We start from the raw sequence: 27,904 nt of genomic DNA, 5'->3' as shown, positions 1-27,904 counted from the left end.
AAACTCATGACACCCCTTTTCTGAGGCAAGGCAAGAATAGTCTGTATTTTTCCAAAGTGCTCAATTCTTGAGAAAATGGTTGGATAGCTTATAATATGAATAACGTTATATAATATGACCAAAAAAAATCATTAATTGGTGTTTTGCACAAGGTCCAAATGTGTTTCTCAAAATAATATTTCTCACATCAACTCTCAATAAAAGGGGTTTAAATAGCAGCTCAATAAGTCTAGCAAATGTGATCTGAAATCCAGATTTCCTAAAGCGAATAGTATTGATGATTGGGTGTGATTTCTGTCATCCATCCCAGTTTTATCTACATTTGTAACAGTCTTGTTTGTTTATGTGCTTATCTGTATTGTCTTGTTTATTTATGTGCTTATCTTTGTATCCCGGGTCTCCTCCTCTGCTGGAGTGGCAGGTACCCAAAACTATTTGTTGCATAATTTCATGAATGAATGAATCTTCCAAAGGCAAAGAGTTCTGCTCAAGAACATAGTCGCAAGATCCTCCAAGTATAAATCATGACTATAAATTATAACGTGTACCTTATAAGTATGAAAGGTCATTGTTCCTGAGGAGTTACTGGCAGAGTGACCTTGACTGAAGCTGAAGAGGCTGGGTGTGGACTCTTGGACTTGCTGTGTATTCTCCTTTATAACCCCGATGCCAAGGCCAGTCCCTGGAGTTGTGTTATGCAAGATCCACACCAACCCCGTCCAAGCAGACAGCTGAGGGTTTGCTGCACCCTGAAAAGTCAGTGGACAGAAAGCAAGTCTGCTCCCCTCGAGCCAGCACCGCCTTCACTCAAAGCGCAGACCTTGCCGAAACCGGTTTGGCTCAGTGGATAGAGCGTCGGCCTGCGGACTCAAAGGTCCCGGGTTCGATTCCGGTCAAGGGCATGTACCTTGGTTGCGGGCACATCCCCAGTAGGGGGTGTGCAAGAGGCAGCTGATCGATGTATCTCTCTCATCGATGTTTCTAACTCTCTATCCCTCTCTCTTACTCTCTGTAAAAAATCAATAAAATAAAATAAAATAAAATAAAGCGCAGACCTTCCAATCAACAGTCTTTTACTACCTGGGGCTTAAAGGCAAACACTCATGCTGCATTTCTACCGCCTGGGGACTGTTCATCAGGAGTCCCAGCATCCAGGTGCTGAAGCTGGCTCCCACCACCCTCTCCCCAGGCTGTGGAAACAGGGCTTACCCAGCCTCTGTCAGTGGCCTCCCTGTGCGACCTTCTCCGCCCTTTCTCATTTGCAGTGCTTCAATCCTGTGAGCAGCATAGGAAGGAAAGGATGGCACTCGACCCATTTTCAGCTCAAGGAAGAGAACATCTCAATTCAGAAATGACTGGGTAGGACAGGGCCAGTCAGCTCAAGTGAAACCAAAAGTTATTTGCTCCAGGAATGTCTCTAAATAAAACTGCAGTGAGCCCTGGCCGGTGTGGCTCAGTGGTTAGAGCGCCACCCCATGCACCAAAGGGTCGAGAGTTCGATTTCTGGTCAGGGCACACACCCAGGTTGCAGGGTCGATCCCCAGTTGGGCGTGTCCAAGAAGCAGCCAACCGATGCTTCTCTCTCACAGCAATGTTTCTCTCTCCTTCCAGAATCAATGAAAAACATATCCTTGGGTGGGATTAAAAAAAAAAAAAAAAAACTGCGATGAAATAATAATTACATCCTAATTTTAAAAGTTTTATAGCTGTTCTAAGTTTTGGGTTAACAGGTTATAGAGCCACTCCTCGCCTTATTATTTACATTCTTGCAATCCTGAACTCCTTTTATTCCCCCCGTACAGCATGCTACACCACACCTTGGACCTTTGTTCTTTCTCTTTCTTTATTTGGCTTGGAACACACTTACCACAGCCCTTCTCTGTCTTCAAGTTTCACCTCAGGTGTCGCCTTCCTGAAATTTCCAGGTCCTGCTGTGCACCCCTCCACTGGTCCCCCTTTGTTTCAGCTCTTACCGTGTTATATACTGCGTACCAGTCTCTACGTGTCTGCCCCCTGCATTCAACTTTGAGCAATTCCTTGAGAGCAGGAACCATGTGTCACTCATTTCTTGCCCACAGTTCCCAGCATAAAGTCTGGCATGTACAGTGAGCTGAATCAATATTGATTGCCACGAAGCATGTTGTCAATAAGCCATGATGCTATCCCTCTGACCTTTCCCTGCATTCAAAATTCTGAGGGCACCAAAAACAGTTTAAATGACTGCACATTAGAATTTCCAGGGACGTCACCTTCTGTTATTTCTCTTCCTTTCCAGGAACCTCTTTGTGGAGCCGCGAGAGACCAAGGGAAGAATCATGTCCACGATCGCAGCTTTCTACGGTGGCAAGTCCATTCTCATCACCGGGGCCACGGGCTTCCTGGGGAAAGTCTTGATGGAAAAGCTGTTTCGCACCAGCCCGGACCTGAAAGTCATTTATATCCTCGTGAGGCCCAAGGCCGGCCAGACACTGCAGCAGAGGGTCGTCCAGATCTTAAACAGTAAGGTATGACTCACGGGGAGAGACTTAGGGCAAGGCCACTCTCTACAAGGCGACTCCCTAGCAGGGGTCCTCAAACTTTTTAAACAGGGGGCCACTTCACTGTCCCTCAGACCGTTGGAGGGCCGGACTATAGTTTAAAAAAAAAAACTATGAACAAATTCCTATGCACACTGCTAAGTCGGCTGCTAAGCAGGACAGGCAGCGGCGGCAAAAACACCCGGCGGGCCGGATACATGTCCTCGGCGGGCCGCATGTGGCCCGCGGGCCGTAGTTTGAGGACCCCTGCCCTACAGTGTTGTATATGGCCTCAAATGGCAGGTGAAGGTCAGGATATGGGGGCAGAGGGAGGAGAGGACACCAACAAGATAGCCACCAACTGCTCCTGGGAACCGGTCGTGCTTTCCCATGAGAGAGAAGAGCATGCTCAGGCTCTGTCCCGGGCAAGTGATCAGGGAGCCTCCATGTGGGAAAGGAACGTCTGGGGGAGCCAAGGGACCCGGCGCTGCGAGGCTCTGGATCCAGGGCCTGTAAGAAAGACATGGATAACACTGAGGGCAGCTTGCTCTGGAGGCAGAACTAATGGGAAGTTGTCATTAGCCCCGAGCTCTCTTGTACATTCCATAAGCCAGGGGGAGTCAAGACTCAGGGTTCATTCTGGAGTCAAAATGTTGTATTCGCTTCAAGGAGTCACCTTTGTCACAAACACTATGGGGAGAATTCATGAAAAAGAAATATAGGTTAATGTAAAAGGAGAACTGTCTCTTCTGACCTCAGAAGAAAGGATTAATATGACCCAGGAGAGAACGACATGGATTGCCAAGGGAGCTTTCCTCCAGCCTGTCGAATATTTGTCATGTGCAGGCATTTCAGGGTTTTATTTCTAGTAATTAGAGGACTTCTTCAAAGTAGCTGTTACCTATTTATGATGAGATCATTGCGGCACAGACTGGCAATTTTGCGAAGGATTCACAACAAGGGGGCCTGGTTGTGATTCTGGGTTTCAGACTCGTCTATGATTCAGAAGTTCATAGTCTTTCTACTAGGCATCACGGCCTCCTCAGTACCTACCTTAGTGGAAAAGGGATTCGGCTGGGTAGTGCTTATATTTTTGGTTTGGGGTTGATATTTTGATTTTGTCACTTGTGAGATATTCTCTAAACTAGTGGTTTGAAAAGAAGCTGGGCATCTCGCATACCTTCCCTGATGAGTTCTTGAACTGTAAGACCTTGAGAAGTTGTACTTTGGAACACTGTGATGATGTTAAAAACTACAAACAAAACTGAAAGCAATCTTCCATCTGGAGAAAGCACCAGGGTTTGTTAATTTGTGAAAACCAAGTTTTTTAGTAAGGACGAAGATTATTAACGTAATTGTCTCCAGTTTATTTTTATTCTTCCTTTTGACATTTCACTGATCCCTGAGAAATCCAGAAAGCTTGGAGCGATAGAAAGGAAAATAAGACCGGGGTGAAAGCTTACAATTACTTAATGCGGAGGGGTTTGGTTTGAGGAAGGACCCAGAGAAGTTCTACGAGTAACAGGTTAGATCACTCGTGGTTCAGTTTGAGGTGGGGCATGTTAGGGCCTTAGGGGCTGGTGAGAGGAAAGGAAATCTGGCATGGGAGGGTCAGGTGCTGAGGAATAACCTGCAGCTCTCTGGCAGTTCCAGAAATGTAATAGGCACGGAACCCTCCAGTTTTCAAAGAAGTGCGCAAAAGTCAAGTCCTGCAAAACTAGCATCAAAATGGGATAGTAATTATAACAACTACTTACTGAGTGTCAGCTAAGGGACAGATGCTTGTTTTGTCCTCACCACAACCATCCAAGGAAGGGTTCTTTGTTTTTCTCCATTCAAGATCATATTGTGTTTTTCCCCTTATTATTATTACATATCACGGAAATGGCCATGTAGATGCCTGTTGCAACATAGTCTCGTCCCTGTAGCTGCCTCTTCTGATAGTTCTTGACCGGGTGGTTGCCTCTGGCGATCGGGCCTCCGTTTGCTATAGTGCCGATGCCGGATGGTGCCCAGCCCTGTGGTAGCTGCCTGTTTGCCATAGTGACAGCCTCTCCCTCTCAGGATAAGCAGATGCCTCTGGAAATAGTGACTTCCTCTCATGAGTGACTTCCTCTCCGATAGCAACTGCTTCTTGAGATGGTGCCCAGCTGGGAAGCTGCCTCTGGCAATAGTAGCTGCCTGTTGCAATCGTGCCCAGCTGGATAGCTGCCTGCTGCAACGTAACCCAGCCAGGTAGCCGCCTGCTGCGATATTGTCCAGCCCAGTGGTTGCCCGTCGGGAGATTTAGGGGATTCTAAGGGAATGTGTATTTTTTTTAAGTTTAAATTTAATTTTATTGAATTTATTGAGATGGCATTGGTTAATAAAATTACATATGTCTCAGGTGTACAATTCTATAACATATAATCTGTATATTGTATTGTGTGTTCACCACGCCAAGTCAAGTCTCCTTCCATCACCATTTATATCTCCTTTACCCTTCTCCCCCTTCCCACTCCCCTCGAATTCCAAGTATTCAACATGGTCTTTTTTAAAAATATTTTTGTTCCACATCTGGGAAGCTTCTAAGGAAAATAAGCCAGGTTTCATGTGTTGCAATGTGAACATGCTCACCACACCCCATGCTTTTCAACTTTTGGGTGCCGAGGTTTCCTAAGCCGGCTTCTTAGTCTCTTACTTAGGAAAAATGTGCTCCTTTTATTATGAACTAATCAGCTTTCCATCTTAACCAAACCAGTTTCAGATACAGAAATTGACATTTTCTCTATTTTTGCTATCTTGAATATGGCCTTGCTTAACAAAACATGATGTCCCCTGCTATAACAGATAAGTAGTTGGAAATAAATCCTACAGTTGTGAAATTCCAAGAAATATTGCGAGTATTTTGAGGTTCATTAGTGCCATAAAGATGTGGGTTGTTTTGTGTGTTTTGTTTTGTTTTTCCACAACCACCACGTTCCATGTATGTCTACTTAGGATCTTAAACTGCCCGTAATCCACTCTGAATAACTTTGTAAGAAAACACCAAGACAAAATCCATACCTGAAAAATAAACCCCAAATAGTTGAAATTACATTAAGACTGAGGTAGTTAATTAAGAGTGATTGCGAGGCCAGCATCTAAACAAAGTTTCATTGAGAGAACACCGTATTTTTCTGTGTATGAGACACTACTTTTTTCTAAAATCGTTAGACTGAAAATTGAGGGGCGTCTTATACACGAAAGTCAGCCAAGGAGGGAGCCGCGCAGGTGTGTAGCTGCCCATACCTTGTCAAACAGGCTTCCTCCAATCACGAGCCTTATTGTTACTGACGTCAGCTGATGCCGTAATTGGAGGTGGAGGTGGAGGTGGAGGTGGAGGTGGAGGTGGAGATGGAGATGGAGATGGAGAGTGCAGAGATGCAACAGGGACTGGAGTGTTCTGAGCCCATAAAGATTTTTTAAAAATGAAAAGATAAATACCGGTAAGTGATTATCTTACTCTGCAAAATTCAAACTGAATGTCATCAGCTATGCAAAAGAGCATGGAAATAGAGCTGCATAGAGACCATTTGGACCTCCTCCCACTGAATGTATGGTCAGACAGTGAAGAAAACAGGAAGAACAACTCCTTAAGATGCCAAAAAAGAAGAAGGCCTTAAGAGAAAAACCAGCAAAATGTTTAAAATATTGATTTCTTAATTTTGGGTGGGGAAAGGGGGGTGGTCTTATACATGGGGGTGTCTTATACACAGAAAAATATGGTACCAAAATGGGTGGGTCTTTTCCTAGCAAGTTAGAGTAATCAGACAAGGGAAGGGTCACCGAGAGATTATGCTGGGTTTAGAATGCAGCATCAGAGAAGACCAGGCACAAGTCAAGGTTTCCAAGAAACCTTGACTTGTGCCTGGTCAAGGTTCTGCATGATGTAACCAGAAAGCGGATTTATAAACAAAGGATAGCTTGGCAGGTAGTACTGCATAATTCAAGTCAACTTCTCTGGAAAATGTGAATTATTCAATAAGCCCTCAGTTGGCCCCTGAATAAATCAACTTTGAAATACTCTGGGGAGCTTTCCGTAATGAATCATGCAGGGTCACACCCTGGGCCCTCAGTTCACAGACCAATTGATTGTGTCTCAGACAATAGAAGACAGTAAAATTTAATTAAACAGTTAATTGAGTCCTTTTGCAAGACTATCACTGTTTGATCATTTTCTAGAAGACATTATGTTAATTAATCCTTAAGAGAAAAAATAATGCACTTAAAGAAATTAACTTTGGCCCTAACTGATTTGGCTCAGTGGATAGAGAGTGGGCCTTCGAACTGAGGGGCCCAGGTTTGATTCCGGTCAAGGGCATGTACCTTGGTTGCAGGCACATCCCCAATAGGGAGTGTTCAGGAGGCAGCTGACCGATGTTTCTCTCTCATCCATGTTTCTAACTCTCTATCTCTCGCCCTTCCTCTCTGTAAAAAATCAATAAAATATATATATTTTTTAAAAAAGAAATTAACTTTGAAGTAATAATTTAAAAAACGAACAATTTCAAACTAAAAACATTAACACTGAACCAAATAACATCTGCAAAGAAAAGGCCAACAATCTGACCTTGTTGAGTATTAAGAAACACCCAACTGAAATGTTAATTTTGTTTTTTTGTGTGGTTCCTTGTTAATTTTTAAAGACTCTTTGATAAGAAAACAAAACAAAACAACAACAAAAATTTTTTCCTATTTTGTAAAAGCTGCTTATCCCTTCTTCCAAAAATAAATTTCTAATTGACTTTAATATTTCTGTCATATCTCTATATAAGGTAAAGGCAACTGGAAACAAGTTTATATTATAAATCCCCAAAGCCAGTTTTGTTCCATTACTGTATTTTTTCCTATAAACTAATTATCCCACACAAATCAAGAGACCTCTATAAACTTGGGACAACTAGAGGGAATATAACCTTGCCAGGCATTTCAATTTCTCATGACTAACAAACACACACTTTTAAAAACCTGTAACTGGTTTTCAGTTTGACAGTTACTCAGCTGAGATTAGTTGAAGCATGTTAAGCCTCTCCCCTGTGGGCCATTTTCTTTCTTTCAAGAGAAAAAGAAAAAAATTAAAGAAATTGATTTAGTCCTGGGGAAATATTAAAGGTCAGAGGAACAGAAGCAATTTATTTTCTCGATTCCTTATTTTCTTTTACAATACCATTCACTAGTTAACTCAATCACTGACATGATTTCAGGTATCCAACTTCCTTCCTTCTTTTTAAATTGTTTCCAATCATGCAAAGCCTTTTTTTAAAAAAAAGCTTCAAAATGCCTGTACTAGTTTCACACAAACAGTCACTAAGCCACAAGATTCAGCATGACTCTGGAACACATTCAGTTTTCAGAGGTATCTGGATCACATGGTCTAACCAGAAACCTTGAGATGACCCGACACACACAAACACACGTACACGCGTAGCTGTCAAATCAGCAGCTTTGGAAAATGGACTATTGTGGAAGCAGAAAGGGAGTTTTTCTATTATTAGGAACCTATTAAGTGGCAGGCACTACGCTAGACATCTGACTTTCATTACCCTATTTAATCTTCACAAAACTGTGGTATGCCTTATTGCAACCTCTACAGATGAGAAATTAATCCAAAAATGTTGCCATCTATCTAAGGAATGACAAAGCAGAATTTCTCTTTTTTTTCTTTTAACATGTTTTTATTGATTTCAGAGAGAGGAAGGGAGAGAGGGAGAGGAAGAGAGAGAGAAACATCAGTGGGCTGCCTCCTTCAGGCCCCCAGTTGAGTCTGCAAGCTGGATATGTGCCCTGACTGGGAATCGAACCGTGACCTCCTGGTTCGTGGTTCGATGCTCAACCACTGAGCCACACCCACTGGACGAGAAAGCAGAAATTCAGTTCAGTTCTTTCATCTCTAAAACGCCCATGCTTTCCCCGCTGCATGGCATTGCCTCCCCTAGGACATCGCTGCTTCTAACCAGGCACTTAATTCTCCAGAAGAACTCTGTGCAACTGGCCTTGGGTGTGGGAACAAGGCATTCCCAAGGTGCTGGACTGAACATTGTGTGGCCTCTAGCACTTATGTGAACTAAATTAAAATCTCATTGAATGCAAAATTGTTTTTAACAATAGCAGAGTGTTTGCTGAATCATTAGTTCTCCAGGTCATTTAATGAGATAGTCCAGTGATTAGCATTGTAGATAAACTAGAGGCCCAGTACACGAAATTCATGCATGGGTAGGGTCCCTAGGCCTGGCCAGCAATCAGGGCTGATCTGTGGGGTGACTGGCAGGGCAATTGGGGGGCCCCTGCTGGCACCCCTTGGAGGTGACTGGCGGGGTGATCAAGGGATGGCACCACCCACTCACAAGCCGGCCCCACCCCCCGATCGCCCTTCTGGCCCAGTCAACCTTAACTGCCCTCCCCTGCAGGCCTGGTCCCCCCCAACTGCCCTCCCCTGCAGGCCTGGTCCCACCCAACTGCCCTCCCCTGCAGGCCTGGTCCCACCCAACTGCCCTCCCCTGCTGGCCTGGGTCCCCCCTACTGTCCTCCCCTGCAGGCCTGGTCCAGCCATTCTGCCTCGATCAGGGCCGAATGGGCTGGGCTGGCTGAGGAGAGGGGATGTGGAAAGTTGGCCGGCTGGCCCCACCCCCTGGGTGAACTCCTGGTCAAGTCCCGGTCGAGGGGACAATTTGCATATTAGCCTTTTATTATATAGGATATTCCAACTATACTAATAAAAGGGTGATATGCTAATTAGACCAGACGTATTACGGGCGACCCTCTGGACATTCTTTCAGACAAAACCATGGCTGTGAGAGCCGAGGCAAGCCGTCAAAGCTGGGAGGGCCCATTGCAGAGCCCCGGCAATCATACAGGGATTGGGCCTAAACTGGCAGTCGGACATCCCCCAAGTGGTCCCCGATTGGAGAGGGTGCAGGCTGGACTGAGGGAAACCCCCCCCCCCCCCCCCCGTGAATGAATTTCATGCACTGGGCCATTAGTTATATATATATTCCATTATCTATATACAATTTCTTTATCCATTCATCTGTCAATGGACACCTAGGTTGTTTTCATATCATGGCTACTGTAAATAATGCTGCAATGAACATGACAATGCATTTTCGAGTTTGTGTTTTTGTTTTCTTAGGATAAATACCCAGAAGTGGAATTGCTGAGTCATATGATAATTTTGTTTTTAATTTTTTGAGGCATCTATGTACTGTTTTCCATAGTGGTTGCACCAATTTACAATCCCACCAACAGTGCATAAGGGTTCCCTTTTCCCCACATCCTCTTCAATATTTGGTATTTCTTGTCTTTTTTATGATAGACATTCTAACAGGTATGAGGTCATATCTCATGGTTTTGATTTGCATTTCTCTGATGATTAATGATATTGAACATCTTTTCATGTGTCTATTGGCCATCTGTATGTCATCTTTGGAAATGTCTATTCAGATCTTCTGCTCAATTTTTAATTGGATATTTTTTGCTATTGAGTTGTATGTTGTTTTTTAAACATATTTTAAATATTAGCCCCTTTTTAGATATATGATTGCAAATATATACTCCCATTCAGTAAGTTGCCTTTTCATTTTTGTTACTGGTTTCTTTTGATGTGCAGAAGTTTTTTTTTTTTTACTATAACTTAGTCCCACTTATTTATTTTTTCCTTTGTTGCTTTTGATTTTGATTAAAAAATCATTGCTAAGACCTATGCCAAGGAGATTACTACCATGTTTTCTTCTAGGAGCTTTATGAGTTCAGGTATTATGTTCTAGTCTTTAATCTATTTTGACCTAATTGGGGCATAGTATCAGATAGTGTACCAGTTTCATTCTTTTGCATGTAGCTGTCCAATTTTCCCAACATCATTTATTACAGAGACTGTCCCTTCCCCTTTGTGTATTCTTTGCTCCTTAGTTGTAACTTAATTGATCATATATGAATGGATTTATTTCTGGGCTCTCTATTCTGTTCCACTGATCTGTGTGTCTGTCTTGATGCCAATACCATACTGTTTTAATTACTACTATTTTGTATCATAGTTTGAAATAAGGGAGCATGATGCCTCCACCTGTGTTCTTTCTTGGGATTCCTTTAGCAGGGTTTTGTGTGGTTCCATACAAATTTTAGGATTATTTGTTCTATTTCTTTAAAAAATGTGATTGATATTTTGATAGGGATTGCATTGGATTTATAGATTTCTTTATGTAGGATGGCCATTTTAACAGTATTGATTCTTTCAATCCATTGGATATTTCTTTTTACTTATTTGTGTCTTCTTCAGTTTCTTTCATGGAGCCCAGGAATATACATTTTTAATATGCATACTTGCTAGTGATCCCCATGCAGTTTGATTGGGGGATAACACCTTGAAAAGTACTGACCTGGTGGATGGCAGTTGGCTGTAACATCTAGCATTCTCTGTAGGATGTAGCAGTATTTACAGAGAGTTGTTTTATTAGAAATTATAGCAATATGGTGAGATTCAGACAGGCATGTCATATAATGCAGCTAATTCATTGATTTATTTTGACTCACCATAATCATTTATTATTTGGATCAGAAAACTCAGACTTTTTAAATGGACTATTTCATTCAAATATGTCCTCTCATTTGAAATCATAAGTCAATATGTAGAATATAGATTGAGACATTATTTCCTGAAATAGTAATTATCTCCTATAACAGTAGTGCTGTAAACTAGTATTTGGGTGCTGTTCAACATTGCATCGGTTGTCTGAAAGTACAATATGGTGTGAAGTAACCTCTGCCTTTCAGAGGCACAAAAAAAACACACACAAAGGAAATAGAAAATCTGTGTATAGCAGCTTACATCAGACATGAGGAACCCCATTGCTAGAAGGGGGGACACTGAAATCATCTTCCCCTTCTTACCGTCAAGCAGCCAAAAGTCATCACACGCCAAAGTCAAAGATTCCACAGAACCTTAAATAAATTTTTTTGTGTGAATAAAATCTATCAAGCAGATTCAAAAAAAGAGACTTCCACAAATTTAGTTATTTTTAGAATTGAAATAGCACCCCATGGAAAAGGCTGACCCTTTGCAGAAAAACAGTAGCTTAGAGATAGAGTATATGAACTTGCCAAGCAATATGTGGATTTAATTTCCTTCTCTGATCACCTTCATAAAACTCCCAGCATGGCCTCTGAATATGGTCTTGCCTGACACAAACGGAGCCATGATTCCTCTGACTACCTGAGATCAACTACTTATTACCCCAAGAAAAGCCTGGGGTAGATCTCTAACGGAGGGAAGAAGCCTGCTACCAAGGACCAAGGAATAGATGAAAACATTCTTTGGTGGTTAAAGGGCAGAAGAGGGCTGTCTCTGCTACTCTATTATGATTAAAACCACAGATGAATTTCCTCTGCCCTTAACTTTTCTAAACATTCAGCCTTACATTTCTTTCCCCCGCTGTTAACATATCATACCAATATTACAGTACAATTCCATTTTACCAAAATAGGTTGGGACCAAGATCATTTTATTAAAATCATATTTCCTGACAAAATGGAAAACACCAATTTAATTTAAGAACTTCTGTGTGGAGGCGAAAGTAGAAACCTTGATCCAAGTGAATAATTGTAATGAAAGTTGAAGTTGCCACTGCTCCTTCTTTTGCCCTTTATAAATTAGAATATTTTAAAAAATCAATTATAATTCCATAAAAGGTTCATGAGCTCATGTAATTATCTTACTTGGCAATAACTGCCATTTGTATTAGAAAGAGAGGATATAAAATGTGTATTTGTTTTAACCATTATAAATGTGCTTAATTTGTTTTCAATTATGTTTGTGCTACTAGGACATCTTGTTAATCTGGCCAGTTAAACATGTTGTTTTGAATTTATCCTCATGAGACTTTGTAACGCCTGAAAATTTATATATGCTGGTAATTTTGCACTGAAAACAATATTTTCCAGCACAAAATGGAATCACCACCATGTATAAACACAGAGATGCTTCTTAGGGGAGGAGGGGAGGGGGCCGGATACATTTAATTTACTATCACTCCTCCACTCTGCAGGAACGTTCAAACACACTTTTTTCCTGGTTATTAGAACTGACCTTTTCAAATGTTTATCAAATTATGAGGAGCAGGAATGATCCCAAACTTGAATTGCACGAAATGAAGCAAATGCTCTTGGGATGCCTTCTTTGAGTGATATTACAACTACTAGTAAAACCCGTTTTTGAGAATTAGAATGAAACAAGTCAGTGAGAACAAGAGCAACGTGCTGGTGCTGGTGATCTCTGTATATTGATTCATATTTTTGTTTCAGCTGTTTGAAAAAGTCAAAGAGGTCTGCCCCAACGTGCAGGAGAAGATCAGAGCGGTTTACGCAGACCTCAACCAGAACGACCTGGCCATCAGCAAGGGGGACATGCAGGAGCTGCTCTCCTGCACCAACATCGTCTTCCACTGCGCCGCCACCGTGCGCTTCAATGACCACCTGAGGTACTTCCTGTTCCCCTCTCGTGGCTTGTGTGGGTATGTGTGTGTGCGTACACGTGTGCATGCACACCTGTTTGTAAATCTATGGTTTCTGTTGTTGATTTTTTTTTTTAAAAAGGTAGTCCCAATGAAAAAGTACAAAGGAGTAAAACTTCTCCAAAATCTCACATGCCAGAGCTAACCACTTGACATTGTGGAGAACATTCATTTCAGTTTTCCCTTTCTTTTTTTTTTAACATATTTTTATTGATTTCAGAGAGGAAGGAGAGGGGAGAGAGAGATAGAAACATCAATGATAATAGAGAATCATTGATCGGCCGCCTCCTGCACGCCCCCCACTGGGGATTGAGCCTGCAACCCAGGCATGCGCCCCCCACTGGGAATCGAACTGTGATCTCCTGGTTCATAGGTCGAGGCTCAACCACTGAGCCACACCAGTTTTTCTATATGCATCCATAGTAAAATAGATTTATGTTCAAATCTACAACAAAGTCATCATATTGAGAACATGTTTGCAAGCTGCTGATTTATTTATTTTTATCTTTCATTGTCTATTATAATTTGTAATGACTACATGATATTCCTTTGTACACATGTGTAATATATGTATTCAACCAGTTCTGTTTTGGTGGATTGTTCTAATTTTTCACTATTGTAAACAACTCTGCAATGAACACCTCTGTACATAAATGTTTTTTATATACCTTTGGGTGCTTCCCTTTGGGTACATACCAAGAAGTGGAATTGTTAGGTATGTATCAAATGTGCCCAGATTAGGAACAGATTATAATTTGTCATATAATGCTAAATCGCTCTTCAAAATATGGTATCATCAATTTACACCATCATTATGCACACGATTCCCCATTTCAAAGCCCACCACAATACTCTATTATAATTCTTTAATTCTTTTTAACATTGTTAATTTGATCATGGAAATGACATTGTGAGTTTTGATTTTTATTTCTTTGATACTTAGAAAGGTTGAAGATGTTTAAATGCTGATTGGTATTTTATTCTTTTGTTCAAATACCTATCCACAGTTTTTGCCCATTTTTCATTTGAAGCATTTTTTTTCTTATAAATTTTAAGATTTCTTGAAAGATTTAACAATTCTTTGTTTTTTAAAAGGCTTCAAATATTTTAACAGTTTACCATTTGTCCTCAACTTTGTTTTTATTATGTATGAAGTTATTTGAAATTTCTTCTAGTATGTTTATTGTTTCATTTTCACATTTCAATTTTGACCCATTTAACATTTATTTAGCTATAAGGGGGAATGAGAAGTCAGGAAAGTTCTGTAAAAAGAAGAGTGAGGTAGGTGTGAATGTAGAGTAACCATTTTTATTATTTCTAACAGATGGTTACTTCTAAAACATTTATTAAATGATTTATTTTCACTTCTTTATTTGAAAGGAAACTTGTAACATATTAAATTATCATTTTTAGTTTCATTCAGCTTTCTCTTTCAACATCATAGTATTTTAATTACTATAATTTTTATTTTATTAGGCAAGTATACACACATCATTTTTAATAGGATTTTCTTGACTCTTCTCACCTGCTATACTTCTTGATTAAACTTAAAATAATTTGCCAGTTTTTTTAAAGTGTTGGAAATTTTATTGGGATTACCTGGAATATGTAGATTCATTTATAAAAACAACATTAGTTCTTTCTATCCAAGAACAATATATTTCTTTATATTTATTCAAATTTTTTGTCATGACCCTTTTGAAGTTTTATCATTTTTAATAGTCTATTTGTTTATTATTAATGTGATATATATTTAAATGTTGGGTTTTGAATCTGTGCCTTTCTTCCACTGTACTCTCTAATAGTTTTTTCTGTCCTTACTGGATTATCTTATTGTCCATCCAACATTTTTTAGCTGCTTCTGTTTGCTTTCCAGATATACAATGATGTAATCTGACATTGGGTTTGTGACTGCTTTACATCTATTAATATTTATATCTGTGAATTTTTTTTCCCTAATTACAAGTAAGTGTAGGGATCATAGGTATACTTGACTCTCTTTTCACCAAGAAGCATGATACAGGCCAGGTGTGTTTCTTTCTGCCTAATTCTCTCTAGACATGCCGTGCAGCTCAACGTTACTGCCACCCAGAAGCTCCTGCTCATGGCCAGTCAGATGCCAAAGCTCGAAGCCTTCATACATATCTCTACTGCCTTTTCCAACTGTAACCTGAAGCACATTGATGAAGTCATATATCCATGCCCTGTGGAGCCAAAAAAAATCATCGACTCTATGGAGTAAGTTGGCTCAAATGAGGGGACAGGAGTGGGCAGATTGTGTTTGTCTTTGATTTTTTGTTGTCACTCACTAATGAGATAGCAAAGGGGAACACCCTTGAAACAATGTGCTTTGAAATGGTGCTAGCTTTAGCTACCCTGTCCCTGCTAGTCCCTCCATCCCCAGGTCTTGTTAAGTAGCTTAGTCTTATAATGTCATTTAGGATTGAAAGAGGTACTTGGGGATACTTTACATAGAAGTGGTTTCTCACTTCTTAATGAACTCAGTATTATCACTAAAGAAAATATAGTATACTAGAGGCCTGTTGCACGAAATTTGTGCATGGGTAGGGTCCCTAGGCCTGACCTACAATCAGGGCCGATCGGGGCCTTCTGGCTGCCAGCCGGTGCTTTCCTTCATTCCACGCAGCCCCCTGCTGGTCAGCACATGTCATAGAGAGCGATTGAACTCCAGGTCTCCCAGTCGAACTCCGGAGGGGACACTTGGCATATTAGCCTACGAAAGCTCAGAAGACAGGTTTTGGAGATGGATAAGGGTTCAACTTGAGGCTTTGCAACTTACTGGCTGTGTGATGATGCCCAGCAAGTTCCTTGGCCTCTCTGAGCTTCATTTCCTTCACTGTAAAATGAGGCTAATAACAGTGCCCATCTTACAGTTATGATGATAAACTGATAAACACAAGCAATTATTGTAGTGTTAAGGGGTGTTACATAGCAGTAATCACAAGGTTAGTAAAGAAAAATGGAAAGAGAAAAGGATTCCTCCAGATCTGGCAGGAGTCAGTCTCTTGACCTGTTTGGCCAAGATACACTTTCCTTACTTTCCTATTGAGCAGGAGAAATAATATGCAGCGTTTTCCCCTTCTTGCCAACTAACAGGAACCACTTTATTCTTAGGACATGGCCGCAGTCTCAGAATAAGTATGCTTCTGTTTTCTGCTTCTTTGTTCTTCTGCTCTATTTACTAAATTTACCTTGTTACTTTTTTTTTTCTTTTTCCTCTGCATAAAAAGTATCAGAGCAGAGAAAATAGACTTTCACAGTGAATTTGTCAGATTTTAATGTCATATACTACTGTATTTCCGTTTAAGATATACTCTTCAAAAGGAAGCATTAGCTAAATCGAGAGTTCGTTCCCTTCAGGGCCACCATTTTTATCTCGTGTAGCTCTGAGGATAGATATTTTTACCTGTCATCGAAAATATCCAGGACAAAGAAGAATGAAAGTCCTTGAAAGGACCTGGAGGTGACTTACAGTTGTTAATAAATCATGCTTTGCTTAATTGGTGAAAAGAAAGCTCTCAGAGTGGGGAGTTTGTCGGGATAGATAGAGAAAAGACGCGCTGATGCCCTCGGTCAGTGCAGGGAAGTCTAAAGCCTCGGGGCATTTTCAGGGTGGAATTGAGTTGTCAGTGAGCTGCCTCCTTAAAGTGTTGTCTCTTGGTGCATATGGTGCTTACATATGGATATGCCCAGGAAGGGGACAGACCTCCTTTGATTCCAGACCCTGGCACGGAGAGTCCACACTCAGTCTGCTGCTGACCCCTCTGACACCTGAGGTTACAGCACAGTAGTCTCTGAGAGAGTCCCCCAGAGAAAGAGGGAGGCAGCAAACACTCCGCTCAACCACAGCGAGAGATTTCTCCAGGTACTTCACTGCCTCCCAAACTGTGTCAAGACACTCAACACCCCTAGATGTCAAAGCAGAGGATACCTTGATTTATCTCAGGTGGTCAGCCTTTCCCACACTCCCCCACTATATGTCAGCCCATAAAGGCAGGTGATTGCTACATGATTTGTGATCAGACTCTCATTGACACTTGTACAAAATCTATGTTTCTGTCATTTGCTGCTCTCCAAGGAGAATAATTATTTAAACAAATAGGCATCCAAACAGAACTAGGAATGAAATTATATTTTACCTCAGCAGAATACATTTTGAATGCAATTAAGGAGTTTAGGTATTTTTTAAGGCAGGAAAAAAGTCATAACCACCATTTATTAATTCAAAACTTTATATTTGGGACCACCTGTTCAACTGCACTTCTTGGCCCTCCCCTTCCATTTGTGCCACAGTCACACAGAAGTGATCGCACCTCTAACCAATGGACACAGACACTGGGGCGGTGGGAGTTTGCCCAGGGTGAGAATGGCTTTGGGTGGGGGGTGTCAAGCGGGGGAAAAAGGAGACATATGTAAAACTTTAGACAATAAATAAATTTTTTAAAAAGAAGTAATTGCTCCTCTCTCATACCACCTGCCTTTGCTTACTAAGCTCTGTTCCTAAAGAGGACTTCACCTCTGCTTCAGACAGCAAAACTCTCCCCTAGAGTCCCTCAGGCTTCGGTGGCCCCATAGTACCCCATGTTCATTCTCAATACTGGTTGCTAATCGGTATTTTCCATTAGACAGGGAAGGGCAGTGCCACAACCTTTTGCAGCAAGGACTCAGAATCTGGAGATGGGGCCGAGCATAAATGGATATACTAGACAAGAAATGTAAATTTAGAAGGCATGGGGGAAAGCCAGGCAGTGGCTTCACTCTAGTGGCGAAGCTCGCTGAATCTCCGGACCCATCAGCTTTTTATTTACTGGAATACACATTTATCCTTTAGCAAAGCAAACAGCCATTTCAATGGTAAAGTTTGATAAACACTTGGAAGAACAGGTGGGATTGGGGGTGCATGCTACGCAGAGCAACTGGAGCCAGGAAACCAGGGGCACATTTGGCATACAGATGTCAGTCCACTTTGGTAGCAGACCTGCTCTGTGCAGGGAAGCCATTAGCGATCAAGCTGGAAAGATAGGCTGGAGCCCTGCTGTGGAGATTGTGAATGCCACCTGAGAGGATTGTGAATACCATGCAGAAGACTGCACGTACCTCTGTAGGCAGTGGGGGTCCATTGAAGGAGGGCCGTGTGTGTGTGTGTGTGTGTGTGTGTGTGTGTGTGTGTGTGCGTGAGAGAGAGAGAGAGAGAGAGAGAGAGAGAGAGAGAGAGAGAGAGAGATGGGAGGGGCTTTAGTTAGTTGTTTTATTTTGCTTTAATTAAGGAAAGACTTGGATGAAAGTGAGCTGTAGGTAATATGGTCATGGAAGGGAAATATATAGATTGGCTTGGGAAGTAGCCAGAGGCAGGCAGACCCATTACCTGAGATCCAGTGGTGGAGAGGACCAGAATGGGCGTGGCAACAGATAAAAAAAAAACACCTATGTGAATTTGGAGAAGAAATACAATAAGATATGATAATGCTTTGCATATGGGCCTTACACATAGTATTTAATTAGCGACCAGATTAGAATATGCATATTGTCACAACTTGCATTTCTATTACCAGGAACTTAATTCTTTTTTTAAAAAAATTTATTTATTTATTTCAGAGCAGAAGGAAGAGGGAGCCCTGTCTGGTTTGGCTCAGTGGATAGAGCATCGGCCTGCAGACTCAAGAGTCCCAGGTTCAATTCTGGTCAAGGGCATGTACCTTGGTTGCGGGCACATCCCCAGTAGGGGGTGTGCAGGAGGCAGCTGATCAATGTTTCTCTCTCATCGATGTTTCTAACTCTCTATCCCTCTCCTTTCCTCTCTATAAAAAAATCAATAAAATATATTTTTAAAAAAAAGAAGGAAGAGGGAGAGATAGAAACATCAATGATGAGAGAGAATCATTGATTGGCTGCCTCCTGCACGCCTCCTACTGGGAATAGAGACCACATGTGCCCTTGGCTGGAATTGAACCCGGGACCCTTCAGTCTGCAGGCTGATTCTCTATCCACTGAGCCAAACTGGCTAGGACTAGGAATTTACTTCTTTCAAACCTTCATTGTATTGAATTTTTTACTCAAAGAAGCAATGCCTTTCTGAGAGCTAATCCCAATTTAAGTCGTAATGATTTAAATTTGTGAAGTGGAGTTCTTTTAAATTAGTGATTCCCCAATTTGCCCGGCCATAAGAATCACCAAATTATTAGGTTATCAGCCCTAAAAATGGAATTAGTGGTTCCACAGTGATACCTTAGAACCACCCAGGGAATCTGGAAGTTTATCCGAGGCCTCACGTGAGTGATTTATGAGTTGGCCGATCTGGGAAACAGTGTATTAAAGTGCTTTCTTGTTGAGCAGTTTGCATCAGCAGTGGGGTTCACTCCTGTTCCAGTAACCAGTGTAGCCTCTTTTCCCACACCCCTCACCATCTGGTGTCCTTTAATTTCTTGATGCTCTAATTCAATAAAAAGTCCCCAATAGATTTGTACCTACTAAAAATCACACTTTTGAAGCTACCAGGTCACCCAAAGCCACAGCTAATTTGACATGTGAAAAAAAAAAAAAAAAAGGTGTTTCTTGATCTTTTACTTTCCAGATTGTATTATCTAAAGATGGCATCTAAGTAGCTGACACAAAATGGAAAATTCTGTGTTCTTTTAATATGACCAAGAGTTGAATAATTGTCATGTTGTCAGGCCACTGGAGACCAAATTAAGTGCTCAATACATTTGGAGGAAAATACAAAGGCTCATTCAACATAAGCTCAGATATATTTCCTCTCCCCAGTAATATATTTAAATTTACCCTGAAGCCAGCGCTGACAGATTAAAGTTGGTCAACATATACAGAACTTTGGCTTTTCAACACTTTCCTCCACCACCGCTGCTCCATTCTCTACAAAGACATCCCCTTTCCCACAGTCTTCCTACAACCTCAGCTCCTTCTGAGTCCACCCATTCCCTCCTATCACTGGCCAGCTCAGCTTACCAAAACCTTATACAGGATGTAAATTGGCCAATCAAGACCATCCTATGGGAGAGCATCCACTTACTGATTAAATAGCTGGCTCCTGGGGGTAGAAAGGTGATTAGACACAGAGATAAGAAACATAATCTGTGCTCTACTGGAATCATTGAAAAGTGGGGAAACAGACCGGTGAGCAAGTACATAGAACATGATGATTGCATTAGTCAAGGGAAGAACTAATTCAGATGAGAGAAGGAGAGAACAGACATTAGTTACCATGAGGCTTACTCTGAAAGCTTTGCCTAGTACACCAGTCACCTTGCCCTGCTTATTGAATAAGAAAATTAGGAGAAAAAGTATATATTCTTCTTGCTGTCTCATTTAGTAAATACATAAATTATGAAGTTACTAGAGGCCCTGTGCATGAAATTCGTGCATGGGGGGAGGGGGGTGGTGTCCCTCAGCCCGGCCTGCACCATCTCCAATCAGGGACCCCACAGGGATCAGGCCTAAACTGGTAGTCAGACATCCCTCTCACAATCGGGACTGCTGGCTGCTAACTGCTCGCCTGCCTGCCTGCCTGCCTGATCGCCCCTAACCGTTTCTGCCTGCCACCCTGATCGCCCCCTAACAGCTTGATTGACACCTAACTGCTCCCCTGCAGCTGATCTTGCCAACTGCCCTCTCCTGCCAGCCCAATTGCCCCCAACTGCCCTCCCCTGCCGACCTGCTCAACACCAACTGCCCTCCCCTGCCACCCCGATCACCCCCGACTGTCCTCCCCTGCCGACCTAATTGACATCAACTGCCCTCCCGTGCCGGCCTAATCTCACCACCAACTGCCCTTCTCTGCAGGCTAGGTTGCTCCAGCTGCCCTCCCCTGCAGGCCTGGACGCCCCCACCTGCCCTCCCCTGCTGGCCTGGTTACCCCTAACTGCCCTCCCCTGCAGGCCTGGTCACCACCAGCTGCCCTCCCCTGCCAATCTGGTTGCCCCCAACTGCCCTCCCCTGCCAACCTGGTCACCCCCAACTGCCATCCCCTGCCATCCTGATTTCATCCCCAACTGCCCTCCCCTGCCAATCTGGTTGCACCCAACTGTCCTCCCCTGCAGACCTGTTTGCCCCCACCTGCCCTCCCTTGCAGGCCTGGTCGCCCCCAACTGCCCTCCCCTGCAGGCCTGGTCATCCCCAGCTACCCTCCCCTGCAGGCCCAATCACCCCCAACTGCCCTCCCCTGCCAGCCTGATCTCACCACCAACTGCCCTCTCCTGCTTGCCTGATGGCCCCCAACTGCCCTCCCTGCCAGCCTAGTTGCCCCCAACTACGCTCCCCTGCTGGCCTGATTGCCTCCAGCTGCCTTCCCCTGCCAGCCTGGTTGCCCCCAACTGCCCTCCCCTGCCGGTCTGATCTCACCACCAACTGCCTTCCCCTGCTGGCCTGGTCGCCCCCAACTGTCCTCCCCTGCTGGCCTGATCTCACCACCAATTGCCTTTCCCTACAGGCCTGGTTGCCCCCAACTGCCCTCCCCTGCAGACCTGGTCATCTCCAGCTGCCCTCCCCTGCAGGCCAGATTGCCCCCAACTGCCCTCCCCTGCTAGCCTGTTTGCCCCCCACTGCCCTCCCCTGCCTGCCATCTCGTGTCGGTCATCTTGTGATGATGTGAAGGCATCATGGGAAGGCTTGAGAACCACCCAGGCTTTTATTAGTATAGATGAATGATATTAAGAGGCTGATTCAATATGTTTTAAACCAGAAAGGTAAGTAATATTTAGAGGAAATTATGTGCATGTACACACACACACACACACACACACACACACACACTCACGTTGCTTTCTGAAATCTTTAATAACTTTTTGCTTCTTTCTAATCAATTTAAGTAGTTTAGAATTTGGGACCAGTGGGTTCAAAATGCCTTCTTGAGTGTGCCAAAGGGCATTGGGTTAATTTCGGAAATACCCTTTGGTTTCCATGCTAACTTATCTGCTGTTTTTAAAATGAATGGAGAACGAACCACAGCAGCAAATCAAAGTTGGGTAAAGAAGAGCATGAACTGATTGTACACCCTGAAAAGGGCATCAGGGATGTGCATAGTTGTTACCCTCCTCTCTGTGAAATCGGGAAGTGGCGGGGTGAAACAATGGCCTGTTTGGCTGCATTAGAAAAGATTATTTTGAAACCATTGACTGCCTCTATAGATTTATGCTCCTTGGTTGTTTCACCAAAAAATAAGAATGCCTTAGGTTGATGGGCTCATTTTGTTTTATCAAGAAGCTTTAAGTGCAATTGTGACTATTTCTGTTGGTCCTCATCATAACCTAAACATTTAGAACAGATGTAATTATTGCCATTTTTACAAGTAAAAATGGGGGAAATGAGAAGATAGTATGACAAAATACAGGTGGAGCTACGAATGGTAGAGGGAGGCCATCTTCAGAAAACTACATCTTCTCTTGCGTTTGTGTTCTTAGAAACCTATGAAACCAACATTTTCTAAGAAACTAGCTCACTCAACTTGATAAAGCCTCTAAGTGTGCCCTTTCGGTGCAGACCAACGTCAGGACAGCAGATGGTGCCAGCCACGTGACATACACTCCTAGTGTGTGGTTGGGTCTTCAGTTTTCTTAGAATGGTTTTTCTTCACAGCCTTATTGAAATTAGGTGAATTGTATTGTTATGTTATTTATATCACAATAAAGCTGTTAAAAAAAAAAGAAGAAGAAGAAGAAATTAGGATGTATTTCTTCTGGCCCAGTTTTTGTAACCTGTATGTTCTTGCTGGGAGAGAAATGGCCTTAGGTTAGTTAACCCACTGTGGCCCCCAGATAAGATGAGGTAAAGGTAACATTATTGTAAGGATGGAGAGCTGCCTACATTATTCCACATTCTCTCCCAACCCTCAGGTGGCCATATAATTATTTTTTCTAAGTATTTGGAGTTGTTTTCATTGTTGTTTTAAATTTATCTTTATTGTTGAAATCCTTACGGATGTTCCCTTTTTTCCTCCATTGGCCCCCTCCAACTTACCCTCCCCATGCTTTCACTGCTCTATCGTCTATCCATGAGTTATGCATATATGCATGTAAGTTCTTTAGTTAATCTCTTCCTGCCCACCTCCACCCCCCCACCTTCCCTCTGAGGTTCATCAGTCTGTTCCATGCTTCAGTGTCTCTGGATCTATTTTGTTCATCAGTTTATTTTGTTCATTAGATTCCACATATAAATAAGATCATGTGATACCTGTCTTTCTCTGACTGGCTTATTTCACTTAGTGTAATACTCTCCAGGTCCCTCCATGCTGTCGCAAAGGGTAAGATATAGGGTTTTTTTTATAGCTGCATAGTATTCCATAGTGTACTAGTCAGTGTACCACAGCTTTTTAATTCTAGGAACTTCTCAAACTTTCCCTATTCAATTTAAACAAAAGGCAGGTGAGAATCTAGAAAGCATTCAGCACTAATAAATAGCAGCAAAGAGAAAAACCAAACATCATAGACAATGCTCATGTTCCACTCCAACATCAAGGGAGAGGTGTTAAAATGGAGAGTGGAGTTTCTGAACAAGTCCTGGTATAAACACATCTTAACTGCTCACCAGTATGCAATGGGAGCAAAGTGGTAACAGCTAAGCTTTTTCTACAATCAAAATAGTATGACTGAGCTCAGTTTTATAAGACAGGAATAAATGTATCAATTCACACTAACACAGTTAAGAAATCTAATTTTTAAAAACTATATTATACTAAAAGTTTGATCAAATAGGTCTGCCTGTAAAGAGAAACATTAAGTATTTAATTGACATTAATTGTATTGCTCTTTCAAGAACTGCAGTAGACTTTAAGATGATCAAAAATGCTTCTGACACCTTTAAAGAAAGGATTGGGCTGATGCCGTGGTAACTCAGTTTTTTATGGTACATGTCTTGTTGTAAGTAGAAGTGTTCAAGAATCACTATTACCACTGCTTCAGAGTACTGTAACCACTCCACTTGATAGACTATTAGTAGTTATTAAGGCCTTTCAGAATTCATTGGAAATCTCTGGAAATAATTATCAAGTTATTTACATAGACTCTAAACAGACCTTCAAAATATTTTCATACATTTGCTAAAACAGATTTTAAGTCTGCTGAAAGTACTAGTAGTTGCTTTCATTTATTGAGGCATTAAATGGAATTTTAAAAATTAAAAGCTGAAATTTGCAAGATTGGTTGATGCATTGGGTTTTAACTGGATGGCAATGACTGAGTGGAGTGGCCACAGAAGCACCTTAGATGAGAGAGCCTTTTAAAAGCCATGAATGCACCCAGCATGCTCCTGGGCTCATGATTGGCACTCACAAACATGTTCCATGAACATATACTTCTGACCCTGTTGGAGAGAAAGTCATTGAAGATAGAGATTATCTATACAAATAAAAGTGTAATATGCTAATTAGACCGAACAGCTGAACGACCTTCCAGATGTCATTCTGGACATCCTTCTAGACTAAGCTGCAGTGGCGGGGGCCAAGGCAGAGGCAGTTAGGGGCAGTCAGGCAGGCTGGGAGCGGTTAGGGGCAATCAGGCAGGCAGGCAGAGGTGGTTAGAGGCGATCAGACAGGCAGGCAGAGGAGTTAGGGGAGATCAGGCAGGCAGCCAGAGTGGTTAGGGGCGGTCAGACGGGCAGGCAGGCCAGTGGTTAGGAGCCAATGGTTCCAGATTGCGAGAGGGTGCAGGCTGGGCTAAGGGACCTCCCCCACCCACCCCTGTGCACGAATTTCATGCACTGGGCCTCTAGTTTTCAGCAAAGTAGTAGATTGCATAGCTGTTAAACCTGTCCATCTAGGTGGGAGGAGGTGGGATTTACCTGGTGAGATTGGGTTCAGCCATTGTACATGATTTGGACAGGTTCACACTCAGCCTCGCTCTCCAGTGACTGTTCTCAATTCCAGAACTCAAGCTAGAACATGGACGTTTTATTTGATTGTCTGTGGCTCACAGTGTTTTTCGGTCTATTATGTAACATTTGTTGCTGGAATTCTTTTTTCCTCGGACTAACTTTAGGTGGTTAGATGACGCTATTATTGACGAGATCACGCCCAAGCTGATCGGGGATCAGCCCAACACGTACACCTACACCAAGGCCTTGGGAGAGATGGTGGTGCACCAGGAGGGCGGCAACCTAAACATTGCCATCGTGAGGCCCTCCATCGTGGGAGCAACCTGGCAGGAGCCTTTCCCAGTAAGTCCCTTCACCCCTTCATAGGACTCCTTGCTCTGCCTACAAGCCAGCTTCTTTCTAGCCCAGTCGCTTTCTGATCTCTCTCTCTCTCTCTGCAACCCCCACCCCCAGGATGTATAGCTGAGTGAAGGAAATCAAACATGAATCCGCTATATTAGGGCAAAATTCCACATTTGGCTCAGGAATTATTTAGCTTGAAACTCATCTGGGACTTACTGATCTGGAGTTGGGTGGAGATCTTAAATTAGCTTCTCATTAACTCTAGTCTTAAATTTCCATAGGAGGTAGTTTCATTTCTTGCCTTTCCCACTATAGTTTAAATGTAGCAGACTGGCCCTAGCCAGTCTGGCTCAGTGGATAGAGCATCAGCCTGTGGATGGAAGGGTCCCAGGTTCTGGTCAAGGCCACATGCCCAGGTTGTGGACTCGATCCCCAGGGTGGGGTGTGCAGGAGGCAGCCGATCAATGATTCTCTTTCATCATTGATGTTTCTATCTCTCTCTCCCTCTCCCTTCTTCTCTCTCTAAAAACCAATAAACATTTTTTTTAAATCCTATCTAATAAAAGAGTAATATACAAATTAACCACCACTCCGCTACACCACAAGCCATGCCCACCATCCAATCAGGAGTGAGTATGCAAATTAACCCTACCAAGATGGCTGCAGCCATGGAGCGAGCAGGAGGCTTGGGTTTCCCCAGCAATGGAGGAAGCCAAGCTTCCACAGCCCTGGCCTGCCTTGGCCTCCACTTAAGGCTACAGTTTCAATTATAGAAGATAAATAAATCCCAACAAAAATGGCTACGGCCATGGAGCAAGCAGGAGGCTTGGCTCTGCTCCAGGCTACAAAGTTTCAATTATAGAAGATAAATAAATCCCAGATTCCAGGGCCTCCGCTTGGGTCGCCGGGGGGCGTGGCCGGCCTGCAAACCACCACAGGCCCGTCACCCAGGCCACCCCACGCCCCAAGGGAACCCCCACCCTGATCTGGGACACCCTTCAGGGCAAACCAGCTGGCCCCCACCCGTGCACCAGGCCTCTATCCTATCTAATAAAATAATAATATGCAAATTGACCAACACACAAGATGGCTGCCCCTATGTGGTCAAAGATCCTGCCCCCATGTGGACACAAGATGGCCACCACAAGATGGCCAGCAGGGGAGGGCAGTTGGGAGAGACCGGGCCTGCAAGGGAGGGCAGTTGGGGGCAATCAGGCTGGCAGGGGAGCAGTTAGGCATCAATCAGGCTGGCAGGGGTGTGGTTAGGGGGTGATCAGGCTGGCAGGCAGAAGTGGTTAGGGGCAATCAGGAAGGCAGGCAGGCGAACAGTTGGGAGCCAGCAGTCCTGGATTGTGAGAGGGATGTCCCATATTGGAGAGGGTGCAGGCTGGGCTGAGGGACACCACCCCCCCCCCCGCCATATACAAATTTCATGCACCAGGCCTCTAGTAAGAAATAAAATAAAATAAATTTAGCAGACTGTTCTTAATGGCAAAATCGGTGGCATCACTACTGCCAGGGTAAATTGGAAACACAAATCTCACAAAAGCTTCTCAGCTTGGGAATAGTCACTGTTGATGTCTGGGTACTGCTCTGTCCATTTGAAAGCACTTTGGAATATGTTACCTTCTCCATAGCAATTCTGTGAAGTTTTAGGGCAGATAAAGTTGAGCTCTACTACTTACTGACAATGCAGACTTCTGAGCTGATTGTAAAACTGGGCTGTTGCTCCACACTTTGCAGAGACTGTGAGACAGTGTATGGGGAGTGCTCCGCAGTGCCTGGTCCCGAGAACGGCTCAGCGAATAATCCCTGCATCTTCTCCCTTCTCCCCTCTCCCCTCTCCTCTCTCCTCTCCCATTTTACACGTGCATTTTGACTTTTACAGATGAAGAAACAGACATAATACAGTCCACTGACTTGCTTAGGGCTAAGGAGACAAACTCAAAAAGACATTTTTCTCCTACGGCTCCTAAGCATAATCTCTCCTCTAACATCTCTAAGCAAGCTAATACAATACAGAGAGATAGCATGGATGGTATGAATCTTAAAAGTCTCCAGAAATGGATAATTCCTACAAATCATGTTTGAAGTGTTCCCCCAGGGAGATAAAAATCAGGCCCGAGCTGGAGGAAAATGATGACTGATGAATTGGTTAGCAGGTCCGATTTAGCCCCCAAGATGTCATTAAAACAGCTTGAAACTACCCATGGCTCCTCCTAGCAGAATTTTAATTCTTGCACAAATAAAGTGCGGAAAATATGCAGTGCTTTGCCATTGACCTTTGTGTGTGATGTGAGACCTACTGGATTAGACAATTATATTATCTGGGGTCTCAGTGCTCCTGTTTGAAATGTATCAAGATTAGATTGCAAATGTTCCAAAGGTATTATACTTTTCTGACATGTGTAATCAATAGAGATCTTCTTCTTTATTTTAGGGTTGGATTGATAACACAAATGGACCTAGTGGTCTCATTATTGCGGTACGTATACTAATGCGGAAATAACTCCTTGAGAGGTGGTGGAGGGATAGTAACTAACAACATGCTGAGTATTGACTTAACTTCATTGATCCAAAACCATAAATGTTACTTTACTAACTACAATTGAAATACTTTATCTCAGTTATGGTGATTGGAAAATAGAGGCAGGATAAAATTATTTTTATTTGTGAATTTTA

The 27,904-nt window shown here is 42.8% G+C and overlaps 1 protein-coding gene across 1 annotated transcript in view; it reads left to right on the top strand.

Moving 5' to 3' along the window:
* Window positions 1–2,315: 2,315 nt before the first annotated feature.
* FAR2 (fatty acyl-CoA reductase 2) overlaps window positions 2,316–27,904 on the top strand; it is a 39,743-nt gene continuing 14,154 nt past the window's right edge. Inside the window, exons 1-5 of the mRNA XM_054718498.1 lie at window positions 2,316–2,504; window positions 12,831–13,006; window positions 15,098–15,277; window positions 25,045–25,222; window positions 27,663–27,707. Of these exons, the coding sequence (XP_054574473.1) occupies window positions 2,316–2,504; window positions 12,831–13,006; window positions 15,098–15,277; window positions 25,045–25,222; window positions 27,663–27,707 (768 nt within the window). The remainder of the gene's footprint in view (window positions 2,505–12,830; window positions 13,007–15,097; window positions 15,278–25,044; window positions 25,223–27,662; window positions 27,708–27,904) is intronic.

This window comes from Eptesicus fuscus, chromosome 7 (genome assembly GCF_027574615.1).
Source record: "Eptesicus fuscus isolate TK198812 chromosome 7, DD_ASM_mEF_20220401, whole genome shotgun sequence".
Classification (NCBI taxonomy): domain Eukaryota; kingdom Metazoa; phylum Chordata; class Mammalia; order Chiroptera; family Vespertilionidae; genus Eptesicus; species Eptesicus fuscus.
This window is presented reverse-complemented; position numbering and strand designations above follow the sequence as displayed.